The sequence below is a fragment of the Triticum urartu genome, chromosome 3A (assembly GCF_056163025.1).
Source record: "Triticum urartu cultivar PI428250 chromosome 3A, HENAU_Tu73, whole genome shotgun sequence".
Taxonomy (NCBI): Eukaryota; Viridiplantae; Streptophyta; class Magnoliopsida; order Poales; family Poaceae; genus Triticum; species Triticum urartu.
In genome coordinates, this window is record NC_141875.1 from 676404007 (window position 1) to 676416342 (window position 12336).

Below are 12336 nucleotides of genomic sequence, written 5' to 3' on the forward strand. Positions count from 1 at the left end.
ATAAGTCGTACCTGGTGACAGTATTACAAAGATCAAACACACTGGGATCATTCCTCTTGATCATGGCCATCGTCCGGTGCAGGGAAAATAGGCAGCCAGATCATCATAAACGGAGAGATGTGTATGTTGCTGATACCATGTTTATACTGTGCATGCTCATACACCTTCTCAACCACCCTGCTCCTCGGATGAACATAAAGGACAACAGTCTATAGCAAAATTCAAGAGTGCAAACTCAGCATTGTCTTCGACCACAGCAACGCAAAGAAAATCGCCATGTTGTGGCATCCAAACCCAATTATGACCAGCAAAACGCATGCATACCTCAAGGGCACAAAATGTGTCCACCAGCAGCCAATCGCCGCCTGTCATCCAATGCAGCCAAACACTGAGCTGAAACCCGTCCGCACATGTGTAGATTTCTTCAACATGTTACTACGTGCCCGCTTGGATGGTGGTCGTTCACAGGCCATTACCGGTGTAAAACACCGGAATGGAATATTCAAGGTTACAACTATCCACAAGCAGTGACACCTTATCGCAGTTCCAACAACAAACCATGATTAAGCACATAGCCATGCCTTAAAAAAATGAATTATGAATCCTATTTCTCCAGAACACATAAACACAGCTCAAAATACCAGCTATTTGAAGCCAATCCACGGGAACAAAATTACTTTTATTTGATACAGCGGAAGAGCATGCATTGCGTTGTCTCCTGCATACATTCCATTGCGAGAACAAATAAGAGGTAGTGAACCGGTGATGCCACCAACTCAAATCTTTGTAAGTATAATAAATAACAAAATATATATAGCCAGCAGGCAGCAGCTACGGAAGTATAGTACTCGCTCCATCCGGAAATACTTGTCGGAGCAATGGATGTATCTATTCATATTTTAATTTTAGATACATTCATTTTTATCCATTTCTCCAGCAAGTTTTTTCGGACGGAAGGAGTAGCATATACTTTCCCAATTGCATCAAAGCAATGAAATCACTTGCTGAAAGTAGCACATCGCAGCCAGCTGAGTACATAAATAAAATGAGCATATGTACACAAAACAAGATACCTGCAATCAGCCTCCATTGCTTTGACAACAAGTGAGCACGTGGAAAGCTTACACTTAGCACTCCTAAATTAAGCAGCAGAATTTCTTGCGGATCATCTAAAAATTCAGCAAGAACTGTTGCCACAGGACCTTCATTTTTTACTTATGTCCTGCTGCTGTTGCTTATGCATGATCAATTTGCAGGTCCATGAGGCAGTCATATCTCTCTCTTAGTAACAGAGGAACTTCTTGCCAAGAAAAAAATGCACACACAGGACAGGAGCATAACTGCAGAAGATCCTAAGGGCACACATCATATCCACAAAAGATATGGAGCAAATCAACATTTTAGATTAGTACTAGCATTCATGGCTTCATGCCAACACTAAAACAAGAAAATCTAGCTAAGCTCGATCGACTTAGCCGACAAAAGGGGGGTCAAGGCTAAGAAACAGTAAACCATTGATACCTCAAAACAGTCCACTAGCACTACGATTACACTATGTCTAAAGTTCAAGGTGTGAATAGTCTCATGGCAACCAAAAGCAGCAGCACCCTAGATCATAGATAAATCATAAGTGGCCTCAGCGCTTCCTCTTGTTTGACTGCTTCTGTTCAAGGACAAACTGGATGGTTTCTTCCAGTGTTGCTCTCCGACCGTCCTTCTTGTTCCACAGCTCTGGTACACCTACGCGGCTGCGGGGGTCGTACTCGTTGATCTCAAGCAGTGCATTTGTTACCAAGGCATAGACTTCTTCACCATGCTCCTCTTTTAACTTCTGAAGCTTGGTGTCATCCTTGGAGAGAATTCTCTATGCCAAAGTAAGTATGCACTATCAGATGAATCATGGAAATATTTGCGAGTGCATAAAAAGAAAGAAACTGTTTGCAAAACCAGATGGAATTGATCGATGTAATGGGCGGAATTGATCAGAATACACTTGTGTTACAGATGACTCAAGGTTACAAACTAGAAACTACCAAAGCTAGGAAACTAGGAATGGTAGCTGAGATAATCTACAGCCTACATACCGTCTCTTTACCATCAACGGTGAATACCCTATACGGGCGCCAATTTGGGTTTGCAATTTCATCTTGCCACTTGGAGCAAAGAGTATCATAATTAACTTGTGCATCCTGTTGTGCTGCATTTTTGCTGCAAGCATTTGCAAAAACTCTTGGGTCAAGCTCACCCATCCATCTGACACCTATATGCGCATGAGCATTTGTAGACTTATCCGAGGGCAAGGCCTGCAAAGAAGATTGACCAACTTGGTCATAAATATAACGAAATGTGATGCAAATGTATCAAAATGCATACACGCCAGAAACCACTTTTCATTTATTTGATTTTTCCTTGTGAAAAAAGAAGTACTCCCTCTGTTCACTTTTATAAGACGTTTAGACAATTCAGACAATGCCCGAAACAGTTCTATGTCAGCTGTCCAAAACGTCTTATAAAAAAAGAACGGAGGGAGTACTGGTTTCTCACTTACCAACATCAGCACTTTCCGAGCATTCCAGGCATCTTGCAAGTCATCGTTTCTTTTTTTCTCCTTGGCAGCCAGCGCCTGCTTGAGCGCGTGAGCGTCCCCTTCGTGCTCAATGTTTGGTTCAGGTATCACACCGAGCTGCTCCGACCTCGCATCCAACTGCTTTGATCTCCCATCCAGCTGCTTGGATATCACATCAAATTTCTTGGATGTCGCATCGATGGCTTTGGAGGCGGCGTCGATCTTCTCTAATGCCAAATCGATCTGCCTGGATCTCACCTCAACCTGATGTATCTTGAGCAGCAGTTCCGAGCGGAGAGTTTGGATCTCATCGGAAGCTGATTGGTCGCTGCCAAGCGCCTGTTGGGCGTGCGATGCACCGGGCTCCGGCGGCAACTGGAAGAGGTCCGGCCTCTGCCACCAAATGATCCTTTGCAGGTATGCGCCATAGTAGCAGTCATGGTCACTCCTGTCCCTCTGAACCAGGTGTGCCATCTCGTCCCTCGCTTCGCACCACATCAGAGTCGCCCAGTTAATCCCATGGCCGCCGCCCCACTCCAAGTTAGGCAACAGGTGGCTCCGCGGGTGACGGTCCTTCCTGTTGACAGCAGCTTCTATATGCGACATGACGTACACCTTGGCGAACGCCACCGCCGCGGCGGACTCGACGGCGAGGCCCACGCCGACGCCTGCCGGGGGACGCTCGGTGGGCGGCCATGGGAGGCGGAGCGCCTCCGCGAACGCGCCGATGGAGAGATCGATCCTGGCGCCGCGGACGGAGCTCGACTCGAGATCGAATTTCACGGATCTGTGGTTGGCGATGAGCTCGGCGACGAGGTCGGGGCGCGGGGCGCCGGAGGAGGGGAGGTCGAGGCGGACGAAGTCGAGGAGGCCCAGCTCGCGGAGGCCGGCCTCGTGGGCGGCGGCGGGCGGCGCGGGCGGGCCGTGGAGCCGGAGGTTGGCCCGGACTCGGTGGATGCGCTGCGCCGCCTGCATGAGGCCAGCGGAGTGGGTCGATTTCGGGACTCCGGCTGGCGCCTCAGGATGGGCGTTGATAGGAGGTTTGGGTCTCCGGCTCGGGGCCATTGGTGGAGCTCGCGAGGAAGAAGGTGAGATTTTTTGGGGGAAAGAAGTTGAGTTGAGCGGGAGGGGAGAAGGCAAGATGTGCGGGGTTTAGGGCTTACGTATTATTATTCGACGATTGGAGATTTTTTTTTCTCCTCAAGTAAAAATGCTCCCCGAGTAATTATTCTTCTCAAGTATATGATAGTATATGATGACGATCTAGACTTTTTCAAGTTGGACCATCTTTCTTGACTAATAAAATGCTCCCCGTACTCCACGGTGGGTGAGCCTCTCTTACGAACATCTTCACATGTTCATTATCACCAGAATGGATGGCAAGCTTCAACCATGTGATTTTGTGATGCTCCTGTGAACTAGCAAAACTCAACCTTGGTGACGATCCTCCATGCGTTATATGCGATCTTTCTTTTGATACAAGCCTTTGAAAAAAATACCTAACCCCACATATAAACCTCACATAGATCATGGGTTAGTACACAAAATATAATGGGCAATACTTATCATACTATGAGATCACTTGGTCCTACTCGATACATCTTCTACGCCTTTTGTGTTTATCAACTTGAATCCACTCTTTGCACTAAGTCTTGATCAACCTAATATATTTTTCTTCTCTTTTCATTAAGATGATGTCTTGAAGGTAAACATGAAAAGTTCACACAATCTTCTTCGTCAAGAAATGCTTGTAATAGGCTCAACACCTCACAAGACCAACTTCGGATAAGTCCTTGAATAAGACCTTGGCCAACACAAATCTCCTTCTTTTAACCTTGAAACCAACATATGGTCTTCAAGCAGTGCATATGGACAAACCCTTCAAGTATAACTCAAGACAACCATCAGTCCATAGGGATTGTCATTAATTATCAAAACCAAACATAGGGGCACCATACTCTTTCAGAGAGGAAGCCCCGCCGCCACCGACGTCGATCAGGCATTTCCTGGCACACCCCGGCGGTGGCGAGGCGAGGGGTCAGAAAGAGGGGCCCAGGCCCGACGGCTAGGGTTTTCCCTCTCGATCGCTCGCGGGAGTGACACAGGAGGGGCTCTTTCTAAAAAATTCTTATAAACCAAACGAATCAATAACCAATGAAGTTGGCAATGATGCGTTAGGGAAATTAATAACTATCCTAGAGAGATCAAACTCAAGGCCATATTGAACCAAATTAGACCTGGATAAGATCTTGATCGACTTCTTCCTCCAAGCAAGATACTTGTCTTTGGGTTTTTTCTTCAACCTTCCATCTTGTATATAGTTGACTTACTATTCTTCGTAAGTAACCTACTCCGTAGCAAGGTAGCCCTACCGAAGCTAAATTGGTCATTCTATTAAAGGGTGTATTAGCAGATTACTAGGCTTTCACTATATCAGCATTAGTATCTTGAAGCTGGAAAAAACATCAATTAACACTCCACTATCTAAAGTGTCAAATCTCTTTATATCATACCATACCAACCTACGCAATACATCAAGATGCGAGCATTGTGTTTTGTTCACACACACAAATAAAATCATACCACACCGTTCTAAAAAAATCATACCACACCGGCTAATCATTCTTTAAAAAGATCAATGATGATGCCAACTACAAAAACATGCACAGTAGTGTTGCCTTCATGCCACATCATGCCTTGGTAAATATGCAATGCCAATTTTTGAACATAAATTAACCTAAATTCAATTATATCTGATAATTTAAACCTCCTACTTATTCACTACACATAACATATTGTTTTCCTATCAGGCAGGTGGGTTATTGCAAAATATATGAAGTTACATACTTTTTTCTGACTGATAAGCTATAGATATGCTCATTCACTCAACCATTTCAAACACGGATCTAAAAGAAGCACAACAAATGTATGATAACTGAGACAAAAAATATCATGTATATAGAAGTTGCCAACTTCTGTACTCTCAACTGTTTGTATTAATGAGAAATAGCACTCGCAGATTTTTAAATCATAACAAGTCTGCATTTGAGAAGAACTTAAACAGAAGTTAAGTGAAGAGAGAAGAGAGAGAATATATATTTTAGTTTCTTCCGACTCTTTTTACTTCTCATTCTTTTCGGAATTTCTCACGACTCTAATTAAGAATTTATGATTTTTCCCATGTTGTTAACTTATTTATGTTGCAGGAGTTTATTCAGCTCGCTCAGGACAGTAGTTTCTCTCACTCCTGCCATTTCTAAGGTTCTCAAAAATTGGGTGATCAGATAACCTCAATTGAAACAAAATTTGTAGGAAGCAAGTTGTGTTGTACCTAATGAGAATAAATTATTTATACTAAGCTTTAGTACTTATTTACAAATTATTTTGTCAAATCATAGTGCTCATTTTTAATACATTTTGAATTAAAACATATTTAAACTTGATTGACTTAAACGCGTGAAAATAAAAAAATGCATGCCTTCTTGGATTAATTTGTGATTCTTATATCAATGTAATGCATATGTATGTGTGTGCATCCTTAAATATTTTAATAGAGACCTCTAAAGTGTGATATAAATATCTTTATAGAGGTCTTCTATGATTAGATATACTAAAATAGAAACAGCTAGAGTACACACAATGTTTACGATAAACTTAGTACCTAATGATTGGCACACCACTTTATCATTTTTTCCTGGACAAATATATATATCTTACATATTATGTATGGTTCAAAAATTTGTTCATGATGTGTGCCTCTATACTTAGTACTTAAATAGCACCACTTTATCATGATGTAGGGGTAAAAGAGTCAACTAAAGGAATACACCTTACAATCTGATTTTTTTTCATAAAAAACTATATGCCCTATATCAAGGAACGGAGGGAGTAGTATAAGTTGTAAAGCATTTCCAGAAAGCCAGAGTTTAATTAAACAAGGCTGGGTCCGAGGCGTGGAAGAGCCACCGCTTGTAGATGAGGGTTGCAGGGACAAGGCAGTTAGTGAAGCCTAAGCGGAGGAGTATCTTGTGGAGGTCGTCGTCGCCGAGCACCGATGGCGACCGCCGTCCGTCCCTGCCCATCTTTTTCAGGGATATTTTGCGGAGGGAAAGGGGTTTCTTTGCTCTGGGAGCAGAGTAATGACCCATGGCCATGTGCCCTGCTTTTATTTTTATTTTCCTCTTGAGTTAAACTTATTCAAAAGAAAGTTTTCCATTAAGCAATCAATATTTTTCTTCTATAAAAAGATTCAATAGTTTGTGAAGACCATACAAGAAAATCTTGACTTCAGCATGGAACTTTTTTCATAGAAATTTTAAATTCTGTTCATATGTATATAAACAACACCTTTTCTCTCATGATTTTGTCATTCCACCAAAGGAGACTTGGCTAGAAAACCTAGTTCAGGATAAGATGATACGCTATGTCATAAGGACAGAACAAATACGGGTAAAAGCTTCCAAATAAAGACCGCCCCAATCTTCTGCATGGATACCAAGATCACATTTCATCGTCAAACCAGCTATAGGCCGTGGGCAACAGCAACGTATGAACTTTGGTAGTGAAAAACAGTTGTTCTCTTGTTCACGTCGTTACCAAAGCCTCTGACCTATCATGGGCGCCAAATTACTAAAAAAAGTAGAATAAAAATACATTAATCTTGACCCAACATCTAAGCCCATTCAGATGTACTCCATCTGTAAACAAATGTAGGACATTTTTGTAGTTTAAACGTTAAAATGCAAAAATGTCCTACATTTGTTTACAGAGGGAGCACTACTTGTAATCCGCGATAGAAAATTAGCAACAAAAGTATGCAAAAAGTAGTTTTAAACCAAACTGAAAGTAGATAAAAAAACATTGGACAAACGAAAAATCCGTTGCAACGCCAGACACAGCCTAATAAGTGCTACATGCGTTTTCTTTAATAGAAAACAGAATTATTTAGTGAAAAAGAAAGAGTAAATGTCAGGGAACCCACTCTTCCGTGCATTAGTCACACTTAAACAAACCTTTTGGAAACATTCCTGTAAAAATATATTTTTTGGGAAAAATTTCACAAAATGCAAATTCAATTTTCCATTATTACTCTTGGGTGGAATTTGTCTGCGTCCAGTTTCATGGGAGCAAACAGCAATAAATATGCGATGTCGACATGACATTGTTCTATCAGATGCATTGTAAATTTGTAATGGTATTCTGCAGTGACTGCTGCTTCCTGAATCTCATGAGATGATAAATTGACCTAACCCAAGAGTAGTATGCATGGAGAACCGGAGGAGGATGTAATGGCCTTGAAGCAAGCTTTTCCACAGCAACTTCCATGTATCCACCTATCAGGATATCTTTTAACTGCACGAAAATAGAGAAATATGTTGAAGGTAGACTGCCTGGCAGAAATAAAGCTACTCATAGGATAAATTTTGAAAACGACATTAGTGTAAAGTAGCACGAAAGTGTAAACCCTTCTACATGACTGGGTGCTCTTGTTACAGAAAATCTGTTCTATCAAAAGATTACATCAAAACTGCGCGACAAGATTTTTTTTCTGATACAAACCATACCAGAAATGCAGTAGGACAAAAGAGCAGATTGAAATGCTGTCAGTCTAAGTGTCTGCAAACCCCCATTATGTGACTATATGCAGGCTGAGAACTATGAGGAAGCTGAAATGCTCTACAGGTATATCTCTGTTGGGTATGGACCTACAAACCAGATATATATGAGTTTGGTTACACATGGTTAGTATTGTTCTCTTGAAATTCTCAATCCTATGTTGGTGTTATCTGTAAGAAGACTTGAGTAAATATTATTGCCAACATTGTATTTCTCACAGTCCGCATCAAGGATGCTGAGAGTAAAGACTGTTCTCAGCACTGATAAATGTTGATACAAGTAGAAGTGAACTCCACTACCTCATGCATTATTTCCAGGCAAGCCCTTGCTACAGAAGTTGATTATAACAAATAGTGTATTTCAGTTATCTGCATGATGAAGTTGGAAAGGTAGCTCAAGCTAAATATCTTCTTCAAGCTATACCTCACAACTGCAATGATGAAATCCATGTGAGACTTTTTGCCTGGGCTATTGACGTTCTTAGGGAGCTTGATATACAAACACTCCCTTCTCCCATAACTCAGATATACTGATGTGGAGAACCTTGAATATCTATGTCCACAGATACTCTCTACTTATTCAAATCAACTGAATTATGAGGAACCACTAATTTCAGTTTCGGCGGATATAGACAAGCATGAGGATTGCAACTCACAAGCGGTTCTGTCTCCGATAACTGAGATGAAGCACAAACAACCAGAAATCTTGGTTGCTAATGATGGAGAGAGGAATGGAGAATGTCTGGAGGAGAACCAAGATCTTTCTAGACTGTTCAATGATGCTGGCACACCACAGTCTGCTTGAGAAACTACGAAAGCAGCCAGTTAAAAAGAACAGAACAAATATCAATACACGAGCCAAGTTCAGACTCCTAGTTCAGTTGAATGGTTGTCAAACCATGATGGTGTCATAGATGCTAGCAAGAATCCTATTCAAGAAAAATGTGGGCAAAAAATACTACTGTGCAAGGTGAGAGCAGCAAGAATGCAAGTGAGCAGAGTGACAGAACACTATTACCCTCTCAGAAAGCAGCAACCTAAAAACCCCGGTTGGGGGTGTTCGGCTACAAAGTACATCAGCAGTTTTTTTATAGGAAAAGTACATCAGCAGTTTTTTTAAGGAAAAGTACATCAGCAGGTTCATGGAGATGCAATGACTCCAGAATATCGACAGACGAGAATGTGAAAAGGAAGTTTGTGAGGCCCGCTCCAGCATGGAAGCAGCAGATGATTCGAGATCACACAAAACCATGGAACAGCAGTGTAGCTCAGAGTTCACTTTTCCACTGTCATGTATCATTTGCTGACAATGGAAACTCTCAAGATGCTAGTCACACCAAAGCCACCAACCACTGGCTTAGGAACACAGCGAGCACAGTACAATGGAGGCTGCAGAACCACCTGCAGGTCTTCCAGGAAATCACAAATGAGATGAACCAAAATGCCGCATAACTAGATCTATATTCCCCGCTCACTGTTGATGGAAGTTCTTAGCAGTAAGTAGTGGTTGTTGTTTCCCACCAGAGATGAGACTGGTACATAGCTCATACTTTTTCCTTTCTGGATTTGTTTCTGAGAAGAGGCATTAGCATTGGAGTGTCAACAGCTCAAGGGGGATTAGTTACGACAATCATGTAGAGCTAAGGAACTTGCCAAACGTTGTCAATACTTCATGTTCCTAACAAGTCCATGAATCATACTCTCTTCAGATCCAAATTCGGATCAGCTTACTTCATTTGAGCTAGCAATATACTGTTATTTCTTGAGCTTTGTGAGGGAGATGGCCCAGCATTTATGAAAAACTATAAGTTGAGGAGAAAGTCATAGGTGCAGTATTTCAGGATTAATTGAGGTGTAAGGGAATCACTGTGAGGTGTGGCAAATCAGGGAGACCAAGTATTAGCTTTTGGGAGGGACCAAAAAGCATACAGTTAGCTACGGCCAGAAACCTATATTAGCACTTGTGCCACAAGCTGTACTTCCAGTTATTTCTCTTCGGCCATCTGTGCACTAATCAGGTAATCATTGCCACAAAATCGTCATTAATAATTAAGTGCTCGTAAAAGTAATATCTTATACACACTGTAGTCAATCTTAGAAGGCTCTGGACTCAGTGTAGTTCTGCCAGATAACTTGCAATGCACTTCTGCAAACTTCAGGTTCTTAAGATCCAAATTAAATGACCACAACATATAGTGTTATATGACATGGCACGAATGTCTAAACATTTGCAGTGTCAAATCTCAATATTTGTTGACAAACTCGAAACCAAGTACAAGCCAAGAGCCTATTACTCATACTTGTTGGCCAAATAGCAGACGGAACTACACATGTTGATTGCAGAGTAATGACAAATTCTGAAGGAGTTAAACACAGTAACATGGTATACATTAGTTAGACAAGATGCAGTCAAAACGATCTGAATATATAAATGGGTTTAAATTGCTCATCCATTTCCTTACCTCACCAGAGAAACATAGCTTGCTATTATAGAAGTCGACGTTATAACAAAGATCAAACACACTGCGATCATTGCTCTTGATCATGTCTTCTGTTCAGTGCAGGGAAAACAGGTGGCCACATCATCATAAAGGGAGAGATATGTATGCGGCTTATACCCGGATGAATATTACCATGATGATACGGTGCCTGCTCATACACCTTGTCAACCACTCTGCTCCTCAGATGAACATAAAGGACAACACCATATGTTGCATAATCCAAGAATACAAACTCGGCGTTGTCCCCAACTGCAGCAACACGAAGAAAATCACCATCTTGTGGCATCGAAGTCTGATTTTGATCAGTAAAACGTGTGCATGCCTCGTGGATACTAAATGTGTCCACCAGCAACCAACCGGCTGCACCATAATCATCACCCGTCATCCCATTGAGCCACACGCTGAGCTGAAATCCGTCTGCACTAACGAGATAAAGCCCGGAATCCTTCGCAGATGACAGCAGGTAACTGCGCCACACTCCAACTGGGAGCTCGAGGGTGAAGAAGGTTGACGTGGCCAAGTCAAGACCCAGGGTGTACCCAGAGGTGGTCACCACGAAGGCCTTGCCATGAACGGGCGGCAGCATTTCTTGCAGGAAGGTTGTGGCATGCGGGAGCTCTATCTCTATCACCTCGGTGCCAGGGAAGTCCCATCCGCCGGATCCCAGGGTGTACACTTCCGCATAGACTTTTCGGCCGACCATCAAGAGATTCACCAAGGTGATGCCGTCGCGGCCCCCATCCTCGGGTAGGAACATCTGCGTGAATCTCGCTAGAGCGCGCCCGTGGATGGGCGGCGGTGCTGGTGGGAGGACGGTTGGGGCCTCCCCGGCGAGCAGCGGCGCCAGGAGATAGTGCTTGAAACTGCCGCCGCGTAGCTGGCGCCAGCGGCTGCGGAACGCAGTGAGGAGGCGGCCGTTCCGGCAGTGGATGAGTCGCTCGGCTCCGCGGGCGAAGGCGCCGTCGCAGGAAGAGGCCGGGCGGCGCGAGAGGGCGGCCAGCTCCGGGGGCTGCGGGAGCGGCACGAACTGATACCGGCCGGGGTAGCCGGCGTAGAATCCGAGCAGGCGGGGCGGGTTGCGCTCGCGGAAGCGGCGAAGGAAGACCGGATCGGAGGCGTGGAGGAGCCACCGCTTGGAGACGAGGGCGGCGCGGACGAGGAGGTTGGGGAAGCCGAGGCAGAGGAGGATCTCGCGGAAGAGGTCGTCGTCGCCGAGCACCGACGCCACCGATGCGGCCGGCGGCGGCGGTCCATCGCCGTCCATATTTTGGCCGGTCAGATGTGGGGGATTTTTCAGGGGAGAGGACTGGGAGGGGTTTGGGCTCCGGAGGGGTTTATTTCCGAACAGGGTCCATTTTTTCCTATGAACTCCAACCTGGCCAGATGGGCTGGCACGGCACGGCATGGCCCGGCCTGGGTTATACGGGCCTGGCACGGCACGCAAACTACATGGGCCGTGCAGGGCCAGCACGCGTTCTGCCTTACCAGGCCCAGGCATGGCACTAATATTAAACGGGCCAGCCCATCGGCACATTTAACCATCAGCACACCTATTACTTAGCCTATTGGGCTGCCTATTAGCCTAAAAAGTATTTAAAAACTAAAAACCTAAATGGGCCGTGCTGGGCCGGCACGCGTGCCCAGCCTCTAGGCC

At 44.0% G+C, this 12336-nt stretch overlaps 2 protein-coding genes and 1 pseudogene across 4 annotated transcripts; 1 reads left to right on the top strand and 2 right to left on the bottom strand.

The window, feature by feature from the left end:
• Positions 1 to 1353: 1353 nt before the first annotated feature.
• Positions 1354 to 3716, bottom strand: LOC125545918 (uncharacterized). The gene is made up of 3 exons (XM_087513957.1): positions 2549 to 3716; positions 2085 to 2303; positions 1354 to 1864 (listed from the first exon to the last, which is right to left on the bottom strand). Exons 1-3 carry the CDS (start codon positions 3629 to 3631, stop codon positions 1637 to 1639), a joined length of 1530 nt encoding a protein of 509 aa, XP_087370083.1. The 5' UTR covers positions 3632 to 3716; the 3' UTR covers positions 1354 to 1636.
• Positions 3717 to 7620: 3904 nt separating this feature from the next.
• Positions 7621 to 12002, bottom strand: LOC125545917 (uncharacterized). 3 transcript variants are annotated; one of them, XM_048709974.2, is made up of 3 exons: positions 10644 to 12002; positions 8838 to 8990; positions 7621 to 7918 (listed from the first exon to the last, which is right to left on the bottom strand). In XM_048709974.2, exon 1 carries the CDS (start codon positions 11944 to 11946, stop codon positions 10711 to 10713), a length of 1236 nt encoding a protein of 411 aa, XP_048565931.1. In that variant the 5' UTR covers positions 11947 to 12002; the 3' UTR covers positions 7621 to 7918; positions 8838 to 8990; positions 10644 to 10710. The 3 variants fall into 3 exon arrangements, with proteins under 3 accessions (XP_048565931.1, XP_048565930.1, XP_048565932.1); XM_048709973.2 differs by lacking the exon at positions 8838 to 8990; XM_048709975.2 differs by lacking the exons at positions 7621 to 7918; positions 8838 to 8990 and adding an exon at positions 10401 to 10538.
• LOC125545919 (uncharacterized) lies at positions 7928 to 9510 on the top strand (annotated as a pseudogene).
• Positions 12003 to 12336: the final 334 nt, after the last annotated feature.

Coding starts and splice junctions, on each gene's coding strand:
- LOC125545918 (XM_087513957.1), bottom strand. CDS start 3,631: ATGGCCCCGAGCCGGAGACCCAAACCTCCTATCAACGCCCATCCTGAG. Junction 2,304..2,548: donor CTCGGAAAGTGCTGATGTTG/GTAAGTGAGAAA, acceptor TCTTCTTTGCAG/GCCTTGCCCTCGGATAAGTC. Junction 1,865..2,084: donor CCGTTGATGGTAAAGAGACG/GTATGTAGGCTG, acceptor ACTTTGGCATAG/AGAATTCTCTCCAAGGATGA.
- LOC125545917 (XM_048709973.2), bottom strand. CDS start 11,946: ATGGACGGCGATGGACCGCCGCCGCCGGCCGCATCGGTGGCGTCGGTG.